Genomic DNA, 24,063 nt, shown 5'->3' on the forward strand with positions numbered 1-24,063 from the left:
AGACAGCTGCTTGCTGGTTCCAAGCTGCCTGGCTAGCTTAGATTCAAAACAATCACACAGAAACTGTATTAAATCACTGCGTAGCCCATTAGCTTTAAATTGGATAACACTTACATATTAATTTAATGCATTTCTAATAATCTGTGTATCACCATATGGCAGTGGCTTACTGGCAAGATTTTGGCATGTATGATTCTGGTGGAAGTTCCATAGCTTCTCACTGACTCCGCCCTTCTTCTTTCTCCCAGCATACAGAATAGATGTTCCCACCTATTTCTGTCCTTCCCTGCCATAGGCTCAAAGAAGACTTTATTCATTACCCAATAAAAGCAATACATAGACAGAATGCCTCCTACACCATTTCCCCTTTTCTGTTTAAACAAAAAAGAAAGCTTTAATTTTAACATAATAAAATTACATATGACAAAACAGTTATCAAGCAAGAATTACAGTTACAATTTTTATCATAACTAAGGAAAACTATATTTATTCTTCAACTCCACCACAAACTCCAGCAGGATATACTATTACCTAAGTAAACAGGAAGTACAATGTAAGCAACTTTCAAAATTCTGCAATTGACAGAGACATATCACTTCCGGGGCAATCACCCAAAGTTCTTCTGTACTATTGGGGCATCCATCTTCAGCCAATTGACACATAGTATCCAGCAAACTTTTTCATGAAGGAGGAATTTCAAAGACAGTTCCACCTATATTGGCAGTGTGTCACTCTCTTTTTTCTGTGTTCAGTAGAATATCTAGCAAACTCTTCCATGAAGCAGGAACACCAAGAGATTGTCTTACCCTTCAGTCATTTCTCTGCAAGTCCCACATATCCAGTTCATTAAGCAGTCCAAGTGAGAGCAGTTTTTTTTTGCCCAAATGGCTAATCAACTCTATAAGGGGCCTCATTGATGCCCATCTTCCTCTTGAAGTAATTGTTGCTGCTGGGAGTGGACATATCCCATGTCATGAAAAGTCCTAAGTTATTAAAACCTTTTTAATGCCATATTCTGTAGTCTTTGAAAGGTTTGAAGAATACCTAACTAACTGAAATATATCTCTTTATATCTAGAAAACCTAAGTAATATGATTATTATAGATGATTATCTATTAACCTATATTTATTAATTATACATTACATTTTTAAATGAACTGCACAAACACAATACCTTAATCAAGAGCAAAAATATATGTAGTTGGTGTAATAACCAGGCTAGCTTAATATTAAACAGCAAATTTTAATGAAGGAATAGCTTACAACACCAGAGATCCAGTGATGAGCAGGAGATACAAAAAGAGACAGCGGCTGGGCTCACACTGCCAGATTTATATGTAAACATTAGCCCAAGGCGAACACGTCCCCATTGGGCGGAGTTTCCCCTACATCTTCCCTTTTTGTCTGAATAAGACAGAACTAAACCAAATACAACTATATACAATAGTAACAAATAAATATAACAATCAATATTGAGCAAGAAACATAAAACAAAAGTTTTGCTAAACATTCTATCTCAAGGAATCTAAATAAGGTAGAGAGTAACTACAGTTATCTAATTTTCAACTCCGTCAAAGATCTGAGAAGGGAATTAATATTACTTAACAAACGTGAGATATCCAAAATGTGCAACAAATGACAGAGACAACTGACTACCTGGGCAATCACTCAAAGTCTCTTTTGCAATGTTGAGTCAACCAACTTTGGCTAAGGCCTAACATAACTGACATAACATAACATAAGGAACTTTCTTAGAATTATCCTACCCTGTCTTGGCAAGATAAGACAATCCTGTTTCATCCACTTATGAATATTCTGTATCTTTGTTATTAGTTGAGGTATGGGCTTTTCTTAACCCAAAGGCCAGTTTTGCCAATTATGAATATTCTGTATCTTTGTTATTAGTTGAGGTATGGGCCTTTCTTAACCCGAAGGCCAGTTTTGCCAAGAAGACAAGCTCCCAGTGGAGTGTCCTTGGTGCTCAACATTCTCTCAGGAGTAGAGTGGTGTCGCCAGGAGTGATTGTGTCTCGTTGGCACAGAATTCTAGGTTAGATTAAAGGCCATTTTCTATAGCTCTTCGAAGAGGCTGAAGATTATACTATCTATACTAAATAAAATCTCTATGTATCTAAAAGACCTGATTAATTCTCAATACCTATCTAACTTGAAGACTAAGAGAATAAACAACTGTGCAATATTATGAAGACAATGATCTTCAACTGTAAACAATGTCATTACATATCAAATGTAAACAATGTTATTATATAAATAATATCAGAGGTAGAAATGTACATTGTAATATGGTAGATGTATCAATACAATATAGACAAAGTTATAAGCATACTCTTATACAAAAATAGAGGTAGGAACACTCACATTCAATATTCAATATATCAATATACAAGAAACAGTACCAATACAATTTTCTAAAAACAGTAAATCACAAATACCAATCATCCCATCAAACCAGTTAATGCCCCCCTTTTTTAATTACCCCTAATTCCATAAAATATCTCCCTATCCCCTCAACCATAAACCAACCACTAAATGATGTCCCCAACCCTGAGGGCGAACTATGTTGGGAGAGGGGACATCTTCCTCTAACATTGCTTCTAGCTGACATGGGGGCAACGATCTTCTTAGGGGGTCCTGTGAAAGCAAATGATGGTAAAATTCCCAAATTAACCTTCGACCTAAGAAAATTGTAACTAGTCTCTGAGCATAAAGAAACATTTTCAAACAATATATGGGAATATGAACATAGTTCTGTCCAAACATCTTTCTGCTGTTTACTGGGTGAAATAATTTTTTGAGGTTGTTTACAGTGACATCTCAGGGAGGGGGGTCATGTTCTATGAAACCATATTAGCCTGGAATGAATCCACAGGTTCTCATCCTCTGTGGAAACAAAAGAATAAGCTCTTTCCAAAGCAACATATCAACAGACACAAATTCTGAAATCAAGACACCTTTATAATATACATGATGGTTTATTTTAGCAGCCCATACAATGAAATGTCTCTCTGTCCTTAGCTCCTTCACAGTCAAAAAATTCAAAGACAGAATACATAATCCATTCATATACATAATCCAGACTCTCTGTGTATATTCCATCTTTATGTGGCTTATTTATATTTATTCTATTATTTTAATATTTATTTTGTTATCTTTATTCCTTTAACCGAGGACTGTCTATATTCTGTCCATTTAAAGGCTTTTATTTTTTTAAAACCATTTATTTCTTTTTTATAACTCTCTACACTTTTTTCCCTTTATCTCTCAAGCCTACATATATTTATCCAACCCTGGGATTCATTTAGAGGTCTTTTATGTCTGAAACTGTCCTTATTGTCTTATCTCTAATTCTTTACTGTCTTGAAGAGCTTTTATAGTAGTAGGCAGCTTAGTTGCAGCTGCTCTGGATGCTGGATCTACCTCTTTCCAATTTCAAAATGGTAGAGGTACATTACTGCCAGCTCTCGTGCTGTCAGGTCAGAGCCATGCTCAGTACCTTAACTCTGAGAATGAGCGTGCAGCACATAAACCCATTTTATCTTAGCAATAGCTAAATTTGCCATGCAGAGCATTGCACAGCTTGAAAATATCCCTGTGCATGGTGGCAGAAATTCACCATACTCTACTGCTTGTGCATGCCTAGCCGTCCTGATCCAACCACCTGCCCAAGTGGAGGGGCTCTGAGCTGGTCTCAACTACCTTCCTCCTGACCCTGAGTGGGCACACAAACACCTGTGCCCACAAATGCTCCAAAGCTGGAGTTTGAGCTGGCAGCATGGTCCAGGAAGCAGACTTTTTAAACTTTTTTTTTGCTACTAGTGAATCAGGAAAACCTCCCTTAAGAGAGCTGCAGCATGCTGCCAGCTGAAGAAAACATGAGACCTAAGCTTTGTGTTTCTGTGTCTACAGTTCCTTTTCAAGCTTTTTTAGGTTGTACATGGATTTAGTACACCACATTGGTGTGCCAAATGTAACGGGAGAGAGCTGCTTGTTGGTTCCCAGACATCTGGCTAGCTTATACTCAAAATAATCACACAGAAACTGTATTAATTAAATCACTGCTTGGTCCATTAGCTCTAGCTTCTTATTAACTAACCATTACATATTAATTTAACCCATTTCTATTAATCTGTGTATCACCATGTGTCAGTGGCTTACCAGCAAAGTTTTGGCATGACTGACTCTGGCGGTTGCTCTATAGCTTCTTCCTTACTCCACCCTACTTTCTCCTATCATACAGCCTAGGTTTCCCTGTCAAGTTCTGTTCTTCCCTGCCATAGGCTCCAAGCAGTTCTTTATTCATTAACCAATAAAAGCAACATATAGACAAAAGAACCTCCCACACTATATACCAATCCAAGTTTCCACTCCCTCACCTCCTCCTATTTTTCCACATACTCTCCCACACTACCCCCATCATTCCTCAGAGAGGCTAAAAAATATTGTTTTGGGCAAGGGCCAAGGCCCTCCCTACTATATCTAGGCTGAGCAAGGTCTTCATCCAAAAAGAATAGTTTTCCAAAAAGCCAGTACATGTAGTAGGGATAAATCCTGGTACCACTGTCAGTGGCCTTTCAGTCTGCCCCAGCCATACAACTATCACCCACAATCAGAGGGACTAGTTTGATCCTGTGCTTCTTCCTTCTCAGTCCAGCTGAAGTTTGTAGGGTCCCATTAGCTCAGGTAGATTGTTTAGTAGGTGTATCCATCATGATCTTGACTTCTTTGCTCATATTTTCATCCCCCCCCCACTCTTTAACTGGACTTTGGGAACTCAGTCCAATGCTCCAATGCAAATCTTTGCCTCTGTTTCCATCAGTTGTTGAATGAAAGTTCTATGATGATATTTAAGATATTCATCAATCTGACTACAGGGCAATTCAAGATACTCTATTGCTTAAGGTCTTAGCTGGGGTCATCCTCGTGAATTCCTGAAAATTTCTCTAGAGCCAGGTTTCTTGCTAAACCTATAATGGCTCCCTCAATCAAGATATCTCTTTCATTGATCTCATCTCTGTCTTTCCTTAGTCTCAACTATCCCATTTCCTCAAATTGGCCAGATTTTTAGAGGCTGGATCAAGATATTCTGGTCACTGATAAAATATGAAATTTTTGCCTTCCCACTAGATCTGCTTTGCCTTGGAACATTGCTCTTATTTTCTCTCTCTCTCTCTCTCTCTCTCTCTTTCTCTCTCTCTCTCTCTCTCTTTCACTTTTTGTTGCTCATGGTGATCAAGTTTTTCATGTCATAGAACCAGGATTATAGCTAGCTTTTTCTTCTCAAGATTAGAATAGCATGTGACCCCATTGTATTTTACTGATTGGCTCCATGGTGCTTCCTGAGGTGGGAATTGAAGTTTAATGACACCCGAAATAGTGTCAATATTTCAGATTGACTGCTTAGGTTACATAACAGTCCAAATCAGTCTGCAACGTACTTATAATGATATTCTCTTCTTGAGCTTTTGAACATCTGCATGTTTTGTTTTTTGTTTGTTTGTTCTTCAACTGATTCTGGTAATATCATATGATACTAACCTCATGCAATGAGTTGAACCTTAACCTCCTTGTTCTTGAAACATTCTATGTAGATGGCTTTATATCTGGATTTAATAAAACCATTTGAGCCTATACCTTTTATGATATTATTTCTAAAACATAAAATTGCTGTTTGTAATTTATATGGAATCTCAAAGATGATTTGGGATTATTCAGATAATCATTTTTTCTTTCAACTTTTTAAATTTTTGTATCTTAAGGAAATATTCTATTTTCTTGATGTTTCCTTGATGAGTTTAAAAACATAAAAGTTCATCACATTCTTAGATAGGATGTACATGTTATTTATAGTTTATCCCTCATATAGTCTGAGATATCTCTCCTTGGTCATTCTAGCTCAAGATTTGTCAATTTTTATTGATCATATGAATGATGATATTTTGACTCTATTTTCTCTGTTGTTTCTCTATTTCAAATCTATTGATTTTTGTTTTAATTTTTATTATATGTCTGCTTTCTTGATATTTACTCATCCATTCTCTCTTTGGGAGTTGATTTTGTCTATATCAGTTCTTTCTTATTTTCCAGTATAAATATGTTTTCTATATAACTACCATTTCATCTGTTATCCATTAATTGCAATGTACTATAGTTTTATTTTAAGTCTTCTCAGAGTATGTAATTTCTTTGGACACTTTCTATTTGACACAGGGATAACTTCAACAAGTTTTTTTTTGTTAAAATTTTAAATATTTGGATTTTTCTATGACTTTTGTTATTAATTTCCACATTTTTAAGATATGAGAATATACTTTGTATAATTTCTGTGGGCTTTTATTTTCTTTTTCCTAAAGGCCAAGATATGGTTTGTCTTAATGATCCTTCCAGTTGCACTTGAAAGGAATGTCTACTCCTGTTGTATGTATGATTTTAGGAATTTTAGCCAGGTTAATTATCCTAATTGCAGTGTTGTAGGGCATCTGTATATTGAAGAGTGACACAGGTGTTTTCTGGAGGGCTGAAGTTGGGAAACTGCTTAGCATAATACTAATACTAACTGAGCATAAATTTCAATGGAGTCTTAATTTGGGATCAGAGGTTTCTGTGTTTATGGAAGCCTATGTACATTCATGTTCTAAGTGTAAGAAAATCCACTTTGATGTTCCATGGTGCATAATAGTAAGAGTGAGGTGTTTTACTCATTCCTACTTAAATGTTCTACACCTGGGATGATTTTCATAACTTTTCTTCTACAAATATACTCAATACTTCTTTTCTCTTTTCTCACATGTCTGAAAGTGTGTCTTGTAAAATACTATTTTCAGGAGTGATGACTAAGCAAGAGTTGAAATAAGATGAAATCCATCATATATTCAGTAAACTGTCCCCAGCTCTATTTCTCCTCCAGACATCCATTAAAATCAATTGGGATTATGAAGACTTTAAGAAGCATGGAGTCAAAAAATCTATTTAATCCTCCTGTTCCCTAATACAAATCAGGAAACACTAGTTATTGTAATACATTACATGATTTCTGGAGATATAGAATGAAATATTTGAAACAGATTTCCAGTGACCAACAATATGTGATCCCCAAAGTTTTATTTGTGACAGCCAGTGATCTTGTTGGTTCCTATGTCTTTCATTGTATTTCTTTGGAGCTGATCTTTAAAAGTTTAGAGGCATGTGTTGTCAGGGAAAAGAACTGTCTGCGAATTCAAAGTTAAGAAAACTCTCAGGGATAAAGATGGAAACTTGTTGCTTCAGTGTCTGTAACTTTAACATAACACATAACATGCATTGCAAAGACTTCCACCCAAACATTTTATCTGCCCCCCTTTAACTACTTCCTCAGTATTAATGCCACTAGCTTTCCTGAGAAGTATTAGTTTTAGAAAGGCATTACAAAGACTGAGGCTCTGTTTACTGCATAGTTTGCGGGAATAGTTCAAGAACAACCTTGATGTCTTATGCCTTCCTGGACCACAGGCATCACTTGGAAAGTACTACAGACTCAGTATCAATCCCTTCCCCCATTATCTTTCTGTACTTTGTTACTTCCGTTGGGACTTTATTGACACTTTGCTTTCTTTTCTTGAACAGGTGGGCTCTGCATTGCCCAGTCCGTGAGAATCCCCCAAGAGCGCAAAGACAGGACCATTGACTTTGATAAAATTATCAAACAGCTCTTGGACACCCCCAACTCCAGGGCCGTCGTGATTTTTGCCAACGATGAGGATATAAAGTAAGGATGACTGGTGAACCTCGTTCCTATGCATGTTACAGCTTTAGGAGGCAGAGGGATGAGGATGCTGGCAAAGAGAGGAGAAATAAAAGTCAGACCAAAGGTGTAATTACAAGGTGGTAAATTCTTTCCTGCTTGCTGTCTCCACAGTTTGTCAGTTGTAGAAGCAGTAGCTCATTGCTCTCCTGTATTGAATTACTGGCAGAAGGTAAAAGTATTTAGCCTTTGAAAAGTTGTATTATGAAAAATAGGTCTAAGTATTGCAGGCTTTTATCCCAAGAGTGGTGTTTGTTAGTGTAAAAGACAAAGGGCTTATAGTTCTGCCTTCGTTGCTCAGAATTGAAACCCAGGGCACCAACTCTTAGATGTCCACATTCTCCATCTCTCTAGTATTTATTCCTTTCTTCATTGATTTCCTGCACTCCAAACTTGTCATTTTAACTTCCTTTGTCACTGAGTTCCTTCACTTGCAGCCACAACACACCCTGTGAATCTCCTCCAGAATGCAAGTGCCCCCTGATTCCTTTTCTGAAAGCAGTAACCCAGTCCAGAATCTTTAATTTTGTCCTTTAAGAAATAAATAGTAACTTGTGCTTGATTGAAAAGGCTAAAACTTTTTCTAGTAGTGTCCGAGTAAAATGTCTTGCACTCTGTATGCTAGCTAACAAGTTCTCCCTTGTTGGGTAGCAGGTTTCCTGGCTTGCCAGTCTCTGATGTATCATTCTAGAAATATTCTGTACCATGCTCCTGATCCATTTTTAAGTACCCTGTAGGTGTACTGTATGTGCCTCCTCTTTACCTAAGTTTACCTTAACATTTCATTACAGAGGACTTTGTTTACCAGTACTCATGGATCTCTGCAGTTTTTAATCTACACACATAATATTATTTTACATATATACTACAGTTTACCTAGCTTCTCCCTCATATATTGACAATTGCATTTTTCAACACAGAATTGCACAGTTATAAAAAAAAGTCCAGTAAACTTCCTGAACTGAAATGTGTGCTGAATTATAAGTATAAAATATACACTTATGCCGGGCGATGGTGGCGCACGCCTTTAATCCCAGCACTCGGGAGGCAGAGGCAGGCGGATCTCTGTGAGTTCGAGACCAGCCTGGTCTACAGAGCTAGTGCCAGGACAGGCTCCAAAGCCACAGAGAAACCCTGTCTCGAAAAACCAAAAAAAATACACTTATAATACATAATATACTATATGACATATGCATATATCAGACTGATGTGTCATATTCACTGTGCACATAGAATTTTACGTTTAATCTTTTGAAATTTAATCACAGATTCCTTATTTTGTGTGCTCTAAGTATGTTTAGATTGTAGTGTTTTCTAAAAAGATTCTAAAAAGATCTGCCCTTTCCTTTAAAAGGCCATCAATACAATCATCTGGAAATGTGCTATTTTATGCTTCCCTGGTGTGGAAAATTTATGTGTTAAATCTTTCCCTTACATCTTAAAACTCTTTGTCATTGAATTTGAAAGTATGTTATTTTTACTGGGTAAAACTGAATGGTTCAGCCCATGATAATTTCTTCCATAGCCTCTCCCATTTTCAGCATCCTTTCTTCCTTCTCCCTGCTCCACGTGTCCCAAAAAACAGCCCAGAATCACTCCAGCATCCCTCTATGAAGGCCGTGACCACCAGTGAGGTTACATGACCATTACAAGGAAAAAAGAACCTAAGAATCACTCTCTGTTCTTGAAAAGGTTTCTTCCCCTAGTTCCCCTTTTTTTTTCCTCCAAGTTCTCCCAGCAGTGAAATGAAAGTCTTCTGAAGCTGTCCTGTGAGACAGCTTCCTAGACTAAATCCCCTCTAAACACTCTATGCTGTATGCACGGCTGGCCAGAAGGCTGTTACTCTTCCCTCTTCCTTGATCTTTCCATTGTTTCTGGTATGTTTCCAGGAAGAATTCTCTGGCCAGAGTATGTCTGAAAAATTCTTCTCATAACACTTTAATGTTTTAACATATGCCTGTGGCACTGTGCATTGTTGTTGTTCCTGAATGGTTCACATTAGTTGGCATTTTCCATTGTCTCTAGCCTTCCTTACACCAGATGACTTTTGAATGGTATTTTTATCTTTACTTCCAGTCTTGATAATAAGAGAATAGGTGGTGCTCAATAAATACCATTGAATGAATGATTGAAATTCTGAATCTGGAGTTCAGTGTTTAATGGTATATGAAAGTCTTATCTCCCTGGACTTTATGGTTGGTATTTTTGTTCATTTGCTTGTGCTCCCTCCCTCCCCCTTCCTCCCCATCTCCAGAGTTTTACTCTATAACCTACATTGACATCTTACTCATAATCCTCTTGCCTCATTCTCTGATTGCTGGGACTGCAGGTATGGGATTGAAATAGAATTAAATCTTGATTCAAGTTTTACTATTTTAGACCTCACATACACCACATATGCAGTTGTCGACCTAAATGCTTGACCCAGTTCTACCAGCATGTCTTTTGCTCGTGGCATTGTCTTACTGAATTCAGTCTTTGTCTTTATCTCTAGTTATCATTCATGTATGCCACTCCCTGGGAAATGTTTTGGGTGACCATGAAATGCATTGTTTCTGTCCTGTTTGTGTCACTTTGGGGTTGTCTTATTGAACTTTGTGTTTTAATTACTTGTGAGGTTTTGTTTTTCTTATATTGGTCTTTGAGCTCCAACATCCTCTCTCCCTGATGCTATTAACATCCTTGTCAAATATTTTATTAGCCTTTTATTGTCTTCTTCATGCATTTACTAATGTGTGATATGTTAGTAATGTATATCTATGTTGAGTTTTTAAAATGATAGTTTTGTGGTTAAGATTATAACACTTTTGTTCTGTAGTGTGTGGCTTATATTTTGGGTGGAAACTGTATATAATCCCCTGATAAATTATTTTATAATGCAGCTACTTTCTATATTGAATATGTATTGCAATTTATGTATTAGCATCTTGATTTCTGAGCACAGCGATAAAACGTCTGGTGCATATGCTTCTTCTAGAATGTGATATTAAAGGCAGAACCATCTGAAGATTACAGAATCCCCATAATGTTGATACTTTTTCAAAACTGTACACTGGATATGGAAAATTTTGACATTTTCTGCAACATTAACTTCAAACACTCTGAGACCAGGAATAAGATGGCATTAATATCTCAATTTTGAAGGAAGCTAAATGCTGAGTCAGTCATGGGTATTGATAATTTGAATTTTAAGGAAGAACAAAATCTGTCTTCAAAATATAACTCTGCAGTTATAAAAGTAACATGTGTGCATTGTAAATCCCCTAGGAAATAAGAGAGTTTCTTCTTATTCTTTTATAAAAAGAATACTATAAATTTTACTCCACCCAACACTGCAGAAAAATTAGATGTCAAAGCAAATGATTACAAGTAATAATTAAAATAATATTTTATAAAACATATAACCTCTGTCTTCAGACAGTTTAGTATTTGCAAACAGCTTGCATGTGCTCTCTGGCTTTCTCCTGCAGTATGGATGTTGCACAAACTCTGCATGGATCTTTGGTGACTCACATTAGAATTTAGTCATCATCTGAACTTTGAATACGTGCTCATGTATTTATTTGTATCTGGTCTTACCCTGTTTTCATGACTTTCCTTTAACTTTCTCATCACTGTCAGATGTCATCACCTCTCCAAATGTTTTAGTAACAAATTATTATCTCCTTTCTGTGATTTAATATGAGTCTGTATTTGAACCATATGTGTATGCTCACATACACATACAAATACATGCATATACATAAATTTATGTTGGCCAGTTTTTATCAGATAGGTATTGGAAAGTCACAGTTTTAAAAACTATTTCTTTTATGTTTTTAACCATAGCTTTTGACATTCAAACAAGGTGTGTTTTATTGACAGCCCCAGTATTTTCTTTCAGGAAAAATATATGTACACATATGTAATTATTTTTAACATTATTTATTGTGTGTATGCATATATACATTCATGAGATCAAAGGGCAACCTCTGTGGGAGTCAGTTGTCTTCTTACATTTTGTGGGCATCAAGAATTGAATTCAGGGCCTCAGGTTTAATGCCAAGTACCTTTGTCCATTGAGCCATCTCACCAGCCCTATATATTTAATTACAAACCATGACAATACACTCTAATGCAAAATGTCTTCTTCCTGTCCTACCCTCCATAATCTCTGGCTCTGTTCTCTTGGGCAGCTATTCCAACTCTTTAAACACTTCTGGTTTCATCTGCATAATAGACAGACAGGCAAGTTTAAAATTACTGATTTCCTGATCTGTCTACTCATTTACATCTGAAATGTTTTAAATTATATAAATCATATTGAAGGTCCCAACATCCTCATACCACATTTCTAGTGAATTAAAATTAGTGTTTACACTATTATGAGCATTTAAATGACCCTTTATAGAATCAAGCACGCTTTTTTCCTTTGGTGCTATGACATATTTTTGGTTGTTTTCCCTAAAGAAAGTATAATAACGTTTTAGCTAGTTGTTTTTATTATTTAGTTAGCTTTAGTATTTTCCTGTTATTGCTGGCATTACAGATACATCTCTTTTCTTCCAGGTTCATAAATCAATCTTCTCAGTCTTAGATGTTTTTGGACACACTCTCCTGAGAACTCCATCATCCATTCCTAATCTGGAGCCAGCCACTATGTTGCTAACAATTCACCCTCTTGTTTTCTCTCGCCTTCCCTGACCTTACCTTTTTCTTCCCAAAATATTTTTAGTCTGCTTTTTTCCTTCACATTGTTGGATCACATTCTTGAATAACTTCTTTGAAAGAATAATCTATAGGAATATATATTTCAGGGCTGGAGAGGTGTCTCAGTGTTTAAGAGCACTTATTGCTCTTACAGAGGCCCTGGTGTATACATCACACAGTTCACAACTGCCTGTAACTGCAGCTCCAGGAGATCTGACACATTCTTCTGGCCTCTGAGGGCATCTGTAAGCATGTAGTACACTTAAATTCATAAAGGTATACACATTAGTAAAAATGAGTATATCATTTTTATTAAAAACTGCTTTGTGTATTTGATGCCCAAAACTTTTATTCTGACTCCACAATTAATAGTTGGTTTGTTGACGTTATGGCTCAACAATTTTACAACAATATTTTCCCAGAAATGATTTAGCAAATAGTGTTGATTACTTATGAGTTGGGGAATTATTGATTTGTATGGCATACTACAGTCTAACTGTACAGTGGAAAAAAGAGCAAGTACTTCTGAGCACATATGAAAATTCTTTTTGCACTGGGATTCAATGTGTGTTAAATATCATAATTCTGAATTAAAACATTTTATCAGACTTTTGTTATAGTATTATTATTCTCATATTTTTCCCTTTGTCTCTTAAGAAATTAATCTGATTTTTTTCTAAGTTCTTCTCAGTTTTATGAGATATTTTCATTATTTCCAAAGTTAGCATTTTGTGACGTTTTGTTTCTCTATTTTTTATAACAGTTTACTTTTTTAATTCACAAATTCACCTTCTCAATTTATCAATTGATTGGTAAATAATTAATAAATTATAGAAATTATCTCTTGAAATGTCTTATTGGCAATAGTTTAAAGCCACTGTTTAAAATAATCTTATTTTTCTATATATTTGTTTAGGAAATGTTGATTGCATGTAGTCTTATACTTATTTTAAAAATCTTATTTTTTAGCATTTAGTCTTATTTTCTTAAAAGTAGCTACAATATTTTATTTTCAATATACATTTTCTTATCTCTGTTCTTGGTTTTGCCCATATCTTGCTATTGGCTATCTTTATACACCTTAACTAAGTAAATTTGTTATTTTGTACTTTCTCCTATATTATCTCTCCACTAATCCATGCTGGTATTCCTTTCCATGTTAATTTCTGTCTTTTTCACTGGGGTCTTCTGTACCTTTGGGGTAGGCATTAGCTTACTGTAGATATAGGTTTATCAACCAATCCAAGTCACAGTAGGTATAGAATTGATGGTAGTATTAAGGGTTTCTTTACTGTTTTTGTGAAAGTGGTAGATTTAGAAAAAAAAGCAGATTATTTTTCTTTTCTTTTGCCTTTTGTCTTTTAAGCAAATGTTATTCCCTTTACTATTTTTTTTTCTTTTTTCTTTTCTTTTTTTTTTTTTTTTTTGAGATTTGAGACAGGTTTTCTCTGTGTAATAGGCCTAGCTGTCCTGGAACTAGCTCTTGTAGACCAGACTAGCATCAAATCCACAAAGATCCACCTGTCTCTGCTTCCCAAATACTGGGATTAAAGGCGTGTACCACCACTGCCTGGCTATGTTATTCCCTTTAAATAGCCTCGCCTTTCAGTATGTAATAAATTGGATATATACTCATTCTCTCCCATTCCTTTCCTTGCTTCACACAGTAATTTCTCCTTGGCCTTTTGTTGCTTGGATAATCACACTATGATGGAACCATATCTTATTATTTTATTAGAAAATTCCCAGTTCATTTTTTGGTCGAGGAGAAAGAAAATGTGATCAGAGTTTTCACTGTCTCTTGTGTTGTCTTTAAAGACATTCTTATTGATTTATTGCTGAACCTATGTGATACCTAAAAATTAAAAATCCAGAGTGATGAGATATTGTGTCTCTCTGTGTGTATGTGTTTTATATGTGGGTATAGTTTTATGTGTATGTATGCAAGTATGTATATGTGTATTTATATATGTGCACAAGTGCATGTGTCTCTCATTTTCACCTCTTTTCCAAATTTTAATGTGAAACCTTTCTAATATCACTTTTTCCTTTTCTTACTTTTTCTCTTGTTGCCTTTGATATTTGCAAACTATACTAATCTAAATATGGAAAATGAACTTTCATGTTGAAAGTAGAATTCTGTTTATTTTCATAAATGACTGCAGATCTATGATTTATATTGACATAGTACTTTCTGGAAATGATATTTACCACTATCTCAACTCTCCACCTGAAGCCCAATGTCAAAAAAATGAAGTAAAACATGATTTTATTTGGCCATTATGAGAAAGTCATTTAGTATCTTTTTCTAAGTTGTTCTTTCACAATTTCTAATAATGTGAATATGTATCTTTAGCTTATTATACGTTTATCTCTCCTTTTACCTTTGATTTATAACATATTTCATTTGTTTTATTCAAAGGACTTTGACAAATTTATGAATTTCTTTACATATGCTGTATACAAATTCTCATCATAGTCCTTTGCTATTGTTTGTATATGTTTTGAGACTGGAGAGCTTCTTTTGCGTGTACTTAAGCTTAAAGCGGTTCATGTTCAGCTTTTACACCTATATGCTCTCTTGTGTTCACTTCCATAGGCAGATCCTTGCAGCAGCGAAAAGAGCTGACCAAGTGGGCCATTTTCTCTGGGTGGGGTCAGACAGCTGGGGATCCAAAATCAACCCACTGCATCAGCATGAAGATATTGCAGAAGGAGCCATCACCATCCAGCCTAAGAGAGCAACCGTGGAAGGTATGTCCTTTGTCAGCAGTGGAGTGTGTAAAAAGGGGGACTACATGCTGCTTGGCGACCCAAACTGAGGTCTTTGGGGAGTTTCATGTTTGTACAGGATTTATAATGTGTGTTTTCCAGAGTGGAGTGAATGGGGTGCAAATGAAGCTGTACACCTGGTCTGTTCCCTTTGCTGACAACTGTCTTTTGTAGAGATTATATTATTTCATGGTAATGTTGCAATTAGCATAGATTCTTTTCTCACACTGAAGAGCATTCTGAGAAGAGATCATCACCATTACTAAGAACTGAAACAATAACACATCCAAGTGTGTGTACAACAACACTGCATTTTTAGGGAGAACGTTTTCCCTTTGTAATTTATCCTTTGCTTTTTAGCACGACAATCATGAGGACAGTTCCTGTTACCTCTTGTGATCTCTCCAGAGGCTGTGAGAATAGGAACGTGACATTCTGCAGACACCAGTGTTGCCTCCTTGTCTCACTATTCCCTTGCTTTCCTACATTGCTGACACCTCCATTTTCTCTTTTACCTTCTTTGATATTAAAACATTCTTTTCGGGGGGGGGCATTAGTAGGAAATGATATTACTTGCTGTTCCTGCACACCAACTGAATATATCGGTGACAATTAACTCTTTCTTTAATGTGCAAAGAAAGGATCTGTCTAAATGGAAACACTATCTGAAGAAAAATGAACTCCTCTGCTAATAGCCTGCTTTTTGTTTCCTTTTTGGTGAATCATGTCTTTAAAGATTTCCTCAAGTATTATTTGCACATCACAATGAACCCCATCCTCTTACTCAACAAAATCAAATATTTGCACTTCTCTATATTTTCTCTCTGTTCCAATAAAATTAATTATTCTCTCCAGAAGGCTACAGGGTTTGGGTAGGTTTTCTGAAACAAATCAGATTGTTCTTTTATCTGTCACAGGTCTTTTTCTGTTATCTTGAGGAAATAACAATCCCATGAGTCACTTATGTGTTTTCTTTGAGAAATTTTGAATTAATTTATTCCCTTCATATATGCCCAGAGCTGAATACATATCTAACAAAACAAGTCACTGAATTTACAGTGGGCTGCTCTTGTAGGAGGTCATTAGTTAGTTCCTGGCTACTCAGCCCTGAAATAATCACACAGAAACCTTATTATTTGCAATGCTGTTTGGTCAATATCTTAAGCATATTTCTGGCTAACTCATATCTTAGATTAACCCATCTCAATTAATGTGTGTATCGCTACAAGGCTGTCGCTTACTGGGTAAAGTTCTAGCATCTGTATCCAGCGGTTCTACATGGCTTCTTGCTGACTGTGCTCTCCCTTCTTTCTCCCAGCGTTCAGTTTAGTTTTTCTTGTCTAGCCAAGTTCTGCCCTGCTATAGGTCTAATGCAGTCCGTTATTAACAAATGGTATTCACAGAATACAAAGGGAGAATCCTACATCACCTCCCCTTTTCTGTTTAAATACAAAGAAAAGGTTTAAGTTTAACATAGTAAATTACATATAACAAAACAGGTATCAAACAAGAAATACAATTACAATATTTATATCTACTTTATCTCTGTACATCTAGAAAATCTTTTATCAGAACTTTAGCATAGAACAATTATATATCTATTTTAACTTTTGCCATATCTAAGGAAAATTGTCATTATAATTATCGATTCTTCAATTACATCAAAGACTCCAGAAGGATATATTACCTAAGTAAACAGGAAGTACACTGTAAGCAACTTCTAAATCTCTAGAAATGACAGAGATGTCTTGATTCTCTGGATAGTCACCCAAAGTTCTTCTATACCATTGGGGCATCCATCTTCAGCCTACAAGCCCATAGTATCCAGCAGACTTTTCCACAAAGCAGGAAATTTCAAAAACAGTTCCGCCTATATTGGCAGTTTGTCAGTCACTTTCTTCTGTATCCTGAAGTATCTGTCTAGCAGACTCTTTGAAAAAGCAGGAACCCTGAAGAACGATCTCACCTTTAGGCAAGTTTAGCCGTCATTTCTCTGTGGGTCCTGCATGTCCAGTTCATACAACATAGCATCAGGAAGTCCAAGCAAGAGCAGTTTCTTGCCCAAATGGCTAACCAACTCTGTAAGGAGCCTCTTTGATGCCCATCATCCTCTTGAAGTAATTGGTGCTGCCAGGAGCAGATGTGTCTCATGTCATGAAAAGTCCTAAGTTATTAAAACATTTAAATACCATATTCTGAAGGTCTCTGAAAGATTTGAAGAATACCTATCTAACTGAAATATATCTCTACATATCTAGAAAACCTAACTAATATGACTACAAGCTTAACTATTATAGATGATTATTTTGTGTGGCTGAGAAAATGAACAAGCAGCCTCATACAATAAGGCTGCAATAATAACGGATGTGATTTTTAATGATCTCTCCTCTTTTTTACTCAAAAATGTGTGCATTTGTTCTATGTTGCAAGTCAAATAAACAAAAAATGGGTAATCTCATATTCTGTCTTTCAAAGCATCTAGACTTGGGTGAAGTAGTAGGAAGAAGCTAATGTGAGCAGACTACAAATACAGCTCTGTGCCCTGGGAAAGCAGGAGAAGCAGGTCAAGTGGACATTATCCTGTAGTTATGGTGCAGTGCTTGAGGGGATTTCTTACATGAGATTGTGCAGTAAATGATGCCTGAGAGCCAACTGAATGGACAGTGAGGAGTAAGAGATGTGAACTGAAGAGCAAAGGGGCAGATGTAGCAAAACAGTTGCCTAATGAATACTGAAGCAATTCTATACTTGCACCTTCTTTTTTTTTGTTTTTGTTTTTGTTTTGTTTTTCGAGACAGGGTTTCTCTGTGGTTTTGGAGCCTGTCCTGGAACTAGCTCTATAGACCAGGCTGGTCTCGAACTCACAGAGATCCGCCTGCCTCTGCCTCCCGAGTGCTGGGATTAAAGGCGTGCGCCACCACCGCCTGGCTATTTGCACCTTCCTGAACTCATCATATGCCGCTCAACATTTTCCTGTTTGCAAGACACTAGCTCAGAGTATAATCATAATCGCACTGTTTGGTTGACTAACTTCTATTGACCCTTAGGTATTTCCTTGAATATTAATTTGGCATGGAAGCTTGTTATACTCATTGCTTCTCCTTTTCTGTAAGAAATACCTGAGATAACATAGGGAGTGGGTTTGTTCCATTTTATGGGTTTGGAGGTTTTAGTCAGGGCTTGATTATTCCCTTTCTTCAAGGTCTGGAATGAGAACACTATGGCGAAAGGATGTGGCAAAAAGCAATGCCGAAAAAATGAACAAAAGCACTTGCTGGTAGGCAAATGGAAGATAGGGGTTCCTGGTGTCCTAAAGTTTTCTTGTGGCACACTTACAGTGACCTTCAAGCCTCCCAGTAGGCATTACTTATTAAAGGTTCTTTTGTTTATTTTTGTTACTTTCAAGAGTATCACCCCTGAGGACCAAAGATTTACTATCTAGACCTTTAGGGGTTAGGTTGTTTAAATGGAAATGCTTCCCCTGGAGCTCATATAAATACTTGTCCCCCATTTGGTGGAAATGTTTAGGAAGTATTACCTTGTGGGAAACTGTTTGTCATTAGAAGTAGGTTTTGGGGTTTCAAAACCCAGGCCTTTGCCATTTGGCTCTCTGCCTTCTACCTGTGAATCAAGATATAAGCTCTCAGCTACTGCTCCAGCACCATACTTGCCTGCCTGCTGTCATGTTTCCCATCATGGATGTCATGGACTCACCCTCTGACTGTAAGCCTCACATAAACTCTTTTTCTAAAAGTTTTCTTGGTCATGGTGCCTTAGGATGGCAATAAGAAGGAGGCTAGAATGGGGGAACACTGAAGACACAAATGACAGCACTGTCTCTGGTTATTATTACACCTGATGAAATCAGAGTTGTTTTGCTATGGTGGTTGGTCTTGACTGTCAACATGCATAGATTTGGAGTCACAATGAAAACACACCTCTGTATATGTCTATGAGGGATTTTTATAGGTTTGTTTAAAGGGTGCTGACTATGAGTAGCTCCATCTACCCTATATCTGGGGTCCCCGAGCATATTTTAAAAAAAGAAAGGGAGGAAGCTGAGCAACTACAAGCATCTTCCTTTGCTTCCTAACTGTGGATATTTTGTAACCATGGTTCTCCTAACTTGCCTTCCCTGCTATGATGAAATTCAGGCCTGCATATAGTGAGAAAACTTACATGTACAGCACCTCTAGTACCTCTCAAGTTTACTCGTCTCTGACTAATAGTATCTGATAGGTACCTTTGGACCTCTAGCATATAGCTCTTTCCCTGGGAATTGTGGGGAATTCATAAAATTTTAAATTATTATCTGTCTTTGTGGATGAGGAATCACAGGCCACATAAGGGGCTGGCATAAAGTATGACTGAAAGGAAAGTTGGGGTTACTTCATAAAATGTCCTGTCTACAAAAGAGACTGTGTTCGATGTTAAAAGTGAGAGTGGCATCAGAGAATGAAGTCAGTTATTAACAGGGTGGGTTAGAACACTCACAATGTGATTATGTGGAACAGTGAAAGGGGTGTGGGCTATGGGGTTAGGAGATGTAAGAGATTCCAGAGCCTTAGTTGGGTCCTCTCTTAGTAATCACTAGACGTCACATGGATATGATGTCTATATTTCATGGCTCCAAGCCATATGGGCATTATATTTTAGAAAATTACTAATTATTAATGAGGTTCTTTAAATACTGGAAAGAAAATGTTATTTTGTATATATGGAGGGATATAAAAATTTACTATGTCAAACCAAAAACAGCCTTATGAACTTCTTAAAACCGATAGGAAAATATCAACTAAAACTTTATAAGGGCTGGGGAGATTGCTCAGTGGATAAAACACTTGTCACACAGGTGTGTAAACCAGAGTTTAGAACCCCATAAAGCATAGATATGTATGGCCACCTCCTGTAATATCAGAATTCGGGAGATGCTAAAGAAAGGCGCTGGAGATTCACTGAGAAGTTCTGATTCAATAATTAACAAAAGAGTGTCTGACATCAGCTTCGGGACTCCACACATACCATACATGCGTGTATACCCAGCCACCAGTCCATAAGTATGCAGACCGACCACACATACACATGCAAAAAAATAGATTCCTCAAGACAATATAACAGAGAAAATGATGCTAGATATGACATTCCTACATGAAGGAACAGTTGTAGTTTCTAAAAATCTCTGTGCCTCTCTCCAAAGAAATGTGAAGATTTTCACTGTGCTGTGAGGAAAGCACCATAGCTTCTATCTAGGGATACTTTCATTGTGCATTCTCACACAAAAAGAGCTAAACTGCTTCATCTTCACAGCAGATGGAACAATAAAATTGAGGATATGCACTCAAAATGCCATTCCTAAGATACTGTGTGGAAGGGGGTGAATTCAGCAACACTGCTGAACTTGACTACTGTCATGAAGGATCTAAACTCAAAATACAAGTGGAACACATTTTAAAAAGACAAATAAGGATTTCACTCTCTAGCCTCTTATATATGGTTTTTTTTTTTGACCCCGATACCAGCCCCATGCTTGGTAAATTCTCCATACCAGATAATATTGGGCAAAAAATTCTTGAAAGCATTCATAGTACATCCCAGTATATTTGACTAAGATATATGTGAAGTTGCAAAGAAGTGAATTAATCACACACATGTTTGCCTTTTTATTTAAATAATATTTCTTCATAATTTTACATACCAACTAGTTTCCCCTCCCTCCTCTTCTCTGGTCCCTACCTTTCCCATCTACTGCCAACCCTATCCACTCCTCCTCTATCTCCATTCATGAACTACATATTTACCTTTTAGGATCATATTTTCAATGTGTTTTCCCAACATCTGAGCCTTTGGCTGCTGCTGCTGCTACTGATTATGATGATGATGATGATGATGATGATGATGATGATGTGTGTGTGTGTGTGCGCGCGCGCACGAGACACACTCAACACATATATGTAGGGCATAGAACTCTGTGAATGTCTTCTTCTTAAATCACTTCTTTACCTTATTCTTGAGAGATTGTCTCTTGCTAAAGCTGGAATTCTTAGTTTCAGCTGGGCTGATGATCCAGAGAACTCCAGGAAGTCTTGAGATTAGAGACAATGCGTCTGTCACTTTTGACTTTCTCTTGGGTGTTGGAGATCTAACCTCAGGTCCTTGTGCTTGTATCGAGGTACTTTACCCACCTCATGCAACCATCTCCCAAGCTATGCATAATATATACATCAACATCAAAACTTCTTTTGTATCAACATTCCTTCCTCTATGATATCAGCTTCTGATCCCCTCTTGTCCTTCTGTATTTATTCTTCATTTACAGAGAAGGAGGCCTTGGTGTTTTTTAGCTAAGGATACCATTTGTCTTCTTTTCAATTTAATGCTGACAGAATCTGAGCCACAGAAGGATCAGCTACGGATGGGCAGCCTGCCCAGCATTCCTGACAAATTTCAGTAGTATTTGGCAGTAGTCCTCTAGCTCTTGAGAAAAGTTATTTCTATAATTTTTGGTTTCTATGTGTTTTCAGAAGAGCCCAGGCATGCATTCATTTTGCTTATATGTATGTGGTTCTATTAACTAAAATGTGAAGCCGTCCTCTCATGTGGACTTTCATTGGAGTATAATATAACTACCAGGGGTTTCCACACTTGAAGAAAACTGACTCTCCTTCTCACGAAAGCTATCAGTTGCCAACAACTGCTTGACTGCTGGTGGGTCGATGCACCTAACTCTCCTATCCTTGTTAAGGTTTGGTCTGCCCTGAGATCCCGTGCATGCTCATAACCACTAAGAGTACATACATGCAGCTGTTCTTTTATATGCAGCAGACACTCTTTTTCCCTTGTAATCACCCACCATCTCTGGGTCTTACACTCTTTTGTCCCTTATTCTGCAATGATCCCTGCTGTTTTTAAACAATGTGTTTGGTTATTGACCTATAACCTCATTTAATAGGAGAACAATGAAATTCTGCAAATTCATTGACATGGCCACTGTTTTTTTGTTAAAATCTTCTGTAAACATTGATGTTACAAGAGCAAAATGTATATAAACGAGGAACATAAATATTGAGATATAGCATGCAACAAACCAGATGCAGCCACACATCTAATATGATGATCGTAGATGACAGAGACTACAAATGAGAAAATATTTTATATACAAATAAAGAAATATTTTAGCAGAAAAACTACTCCAATGTCACTCCTTAAAGATGAATATACTTAGTCCAGACTCTCTAGAGAAAGAGGACAAAGGGAATGAATACACATCATAAAGATTTATTAGTTCATATTAAATGATAATTTTGGTTTGGTTCAGCAATGATTGTGTATACACTAGTGAGGCTGAGAATCCAATAGCAGCTCAATCCTGGAAGTTGAATACCTTAGTAGTTCCGGCCTTATGCAGAAAGCCCAGAAGATTCCCGGAGAGCCTCTAGTTTCCATTTTGCCTTTGAAAGCCTAAGAAACTGAACTCAGATGGCAGTTAAGGGTGGCAATAGCTTCAGGAACAACACAAAAGGGTAGATACATTCCAGTGAGGGACAAAAGTAGACTGAACAGAACAAAATCAACAAGTCTGCCTTGGACATCCTCTTATCTGGGCTGCAGTAGAGAGGTATAACCTGCTGTGAGGGAGGGTCTTCAACCTCAGTTCATCCTTCCAGGAAATGCTCGTACAGACCCAGCATGCTCACTCTCAGCTGATTCCAGATCCAGTCAAATCAACAAGAAAGATTAATATCACAAACTATCATGTAAGTTGAGGAATATGCTGCTTTACATGGAAAATTACACAGGTGTGCACAAGAAGCAGCAACACTATTCTCTATAACATCAGGCTGATTTTACATCTGGAGTCATACCAGTGTGTACAGATGTTGCAAAAGCCTGAGAGCCTAAGAGAACTATGCAATTGCTTTAACTGACTAGCAAACATTTTATTTACTCATTATTTGAAAAGTACATATTACAAATTATATATAGTATTAATATATGGGAAAGAGAGAGAATATTGTCTACTGTAGATAGATAGGAGCACTTTATGTCAACAAAATAAGGAAAAGGAAAAAAAATCACAGGGATAGTGAAGTTCTAAGAACATACGTAATACATTAAATGGAAAAAATGAGAATACTCATCTTGGTTTCATTCAAATAGAGTTTTAGTAGAAAAGTGACAAAATATAAGTTTAAAATTAAGAGATTGGATGGAGAACCATGAAATTGAAATTTTAAAACTGATTCTAGTGCTGGGGAGGTTGAGGCAAAAGGACAGCTAATTTGAATTAAAACTGAGTTAAATAGTAAAATACAGTCTTAATAAAAAACAGTTAACAGTAACAAAAACTAAAGGTAAAAAGAAGAACTATTCAAACTTAATAAGGGTATCCTGGAAGCAAAAGCATCCCTATATATTGAAATTCTTCAGTTTCATAGTCACCCATCAATTTCCCAGCTCAAGACGTCGGTCATGTAATCTCTAGTGGATAAAGCAATGGATTTTAAGTAAATGTTTCATCTGTTCTTCATGCATTCTGTCCAATGTATTTTGAACATATTTGCTCCCATCTCTTTGCCTCAACTCCTCATCCATCTTCTGCTTCTCCCTACTCTCCCAACTTTATGTCCTCTTTTTAAAAAGTAAGTTTAACAATCCATTGAATCCACTTTGTTCAGACCATATAGCCATGCATGTGGGCCATCCTCTGTGGTATGAGAGACCTATCAGGACCCAAACCTTTAGAGAAAACTGACTCTTTCCCTGCAACGTCAACTGTCTAATGCTCATCATTTACTGTTAGGCCCA

At 36.7% G+C, this 24,063-nt stretch overlaps 1 protein-coding gene across 4 annotated transcripts in view; it reads left to right on the forward strand.

Moving 5' to 3' along the window:
• Nucleotides 1-24,063, forward strand: part of Grm7 (glutamate metabotropic receptor 7) — a 905,362-nt gene that overhangs the window by 446,240 nt on the left and 435,059 nt on the right. For all 4 annotated transcript variants that reach the window (XM_013353051.2, XM_026788235.1, XM_013353050.2 and 1 more), the window contains exons 3-4: nt 7,620-7,761; nt 15,086-15,240. In XM_013353051.2, the coding sequence (XP_013208505.2) occupies nt 7,620-7,761; nt 15,086-15,240 (297 nt within the window). The remainder of the gene's footprint in view (nt 1-7,619; nt 7,762-15,085; nt 15,241-24,063) is intronic.

Source organism: Microtus ochrogaster, unplaced genomic scaffold (genome assembly GCF_000317375.1).
Source record: "Microtus ochrogaster isolate Prairie Vole_2 unplaced genomic scaffold, MicOch1.0 UNK1, whole genome shotgun sequence".
NCBI classification, from domain to species: domain Eukaryota; kingdom Metazoa; phylum Chordata; class Mammalia; order Rodentia; family Cricetidae; genus Microtus; species Microtus ochrogaster.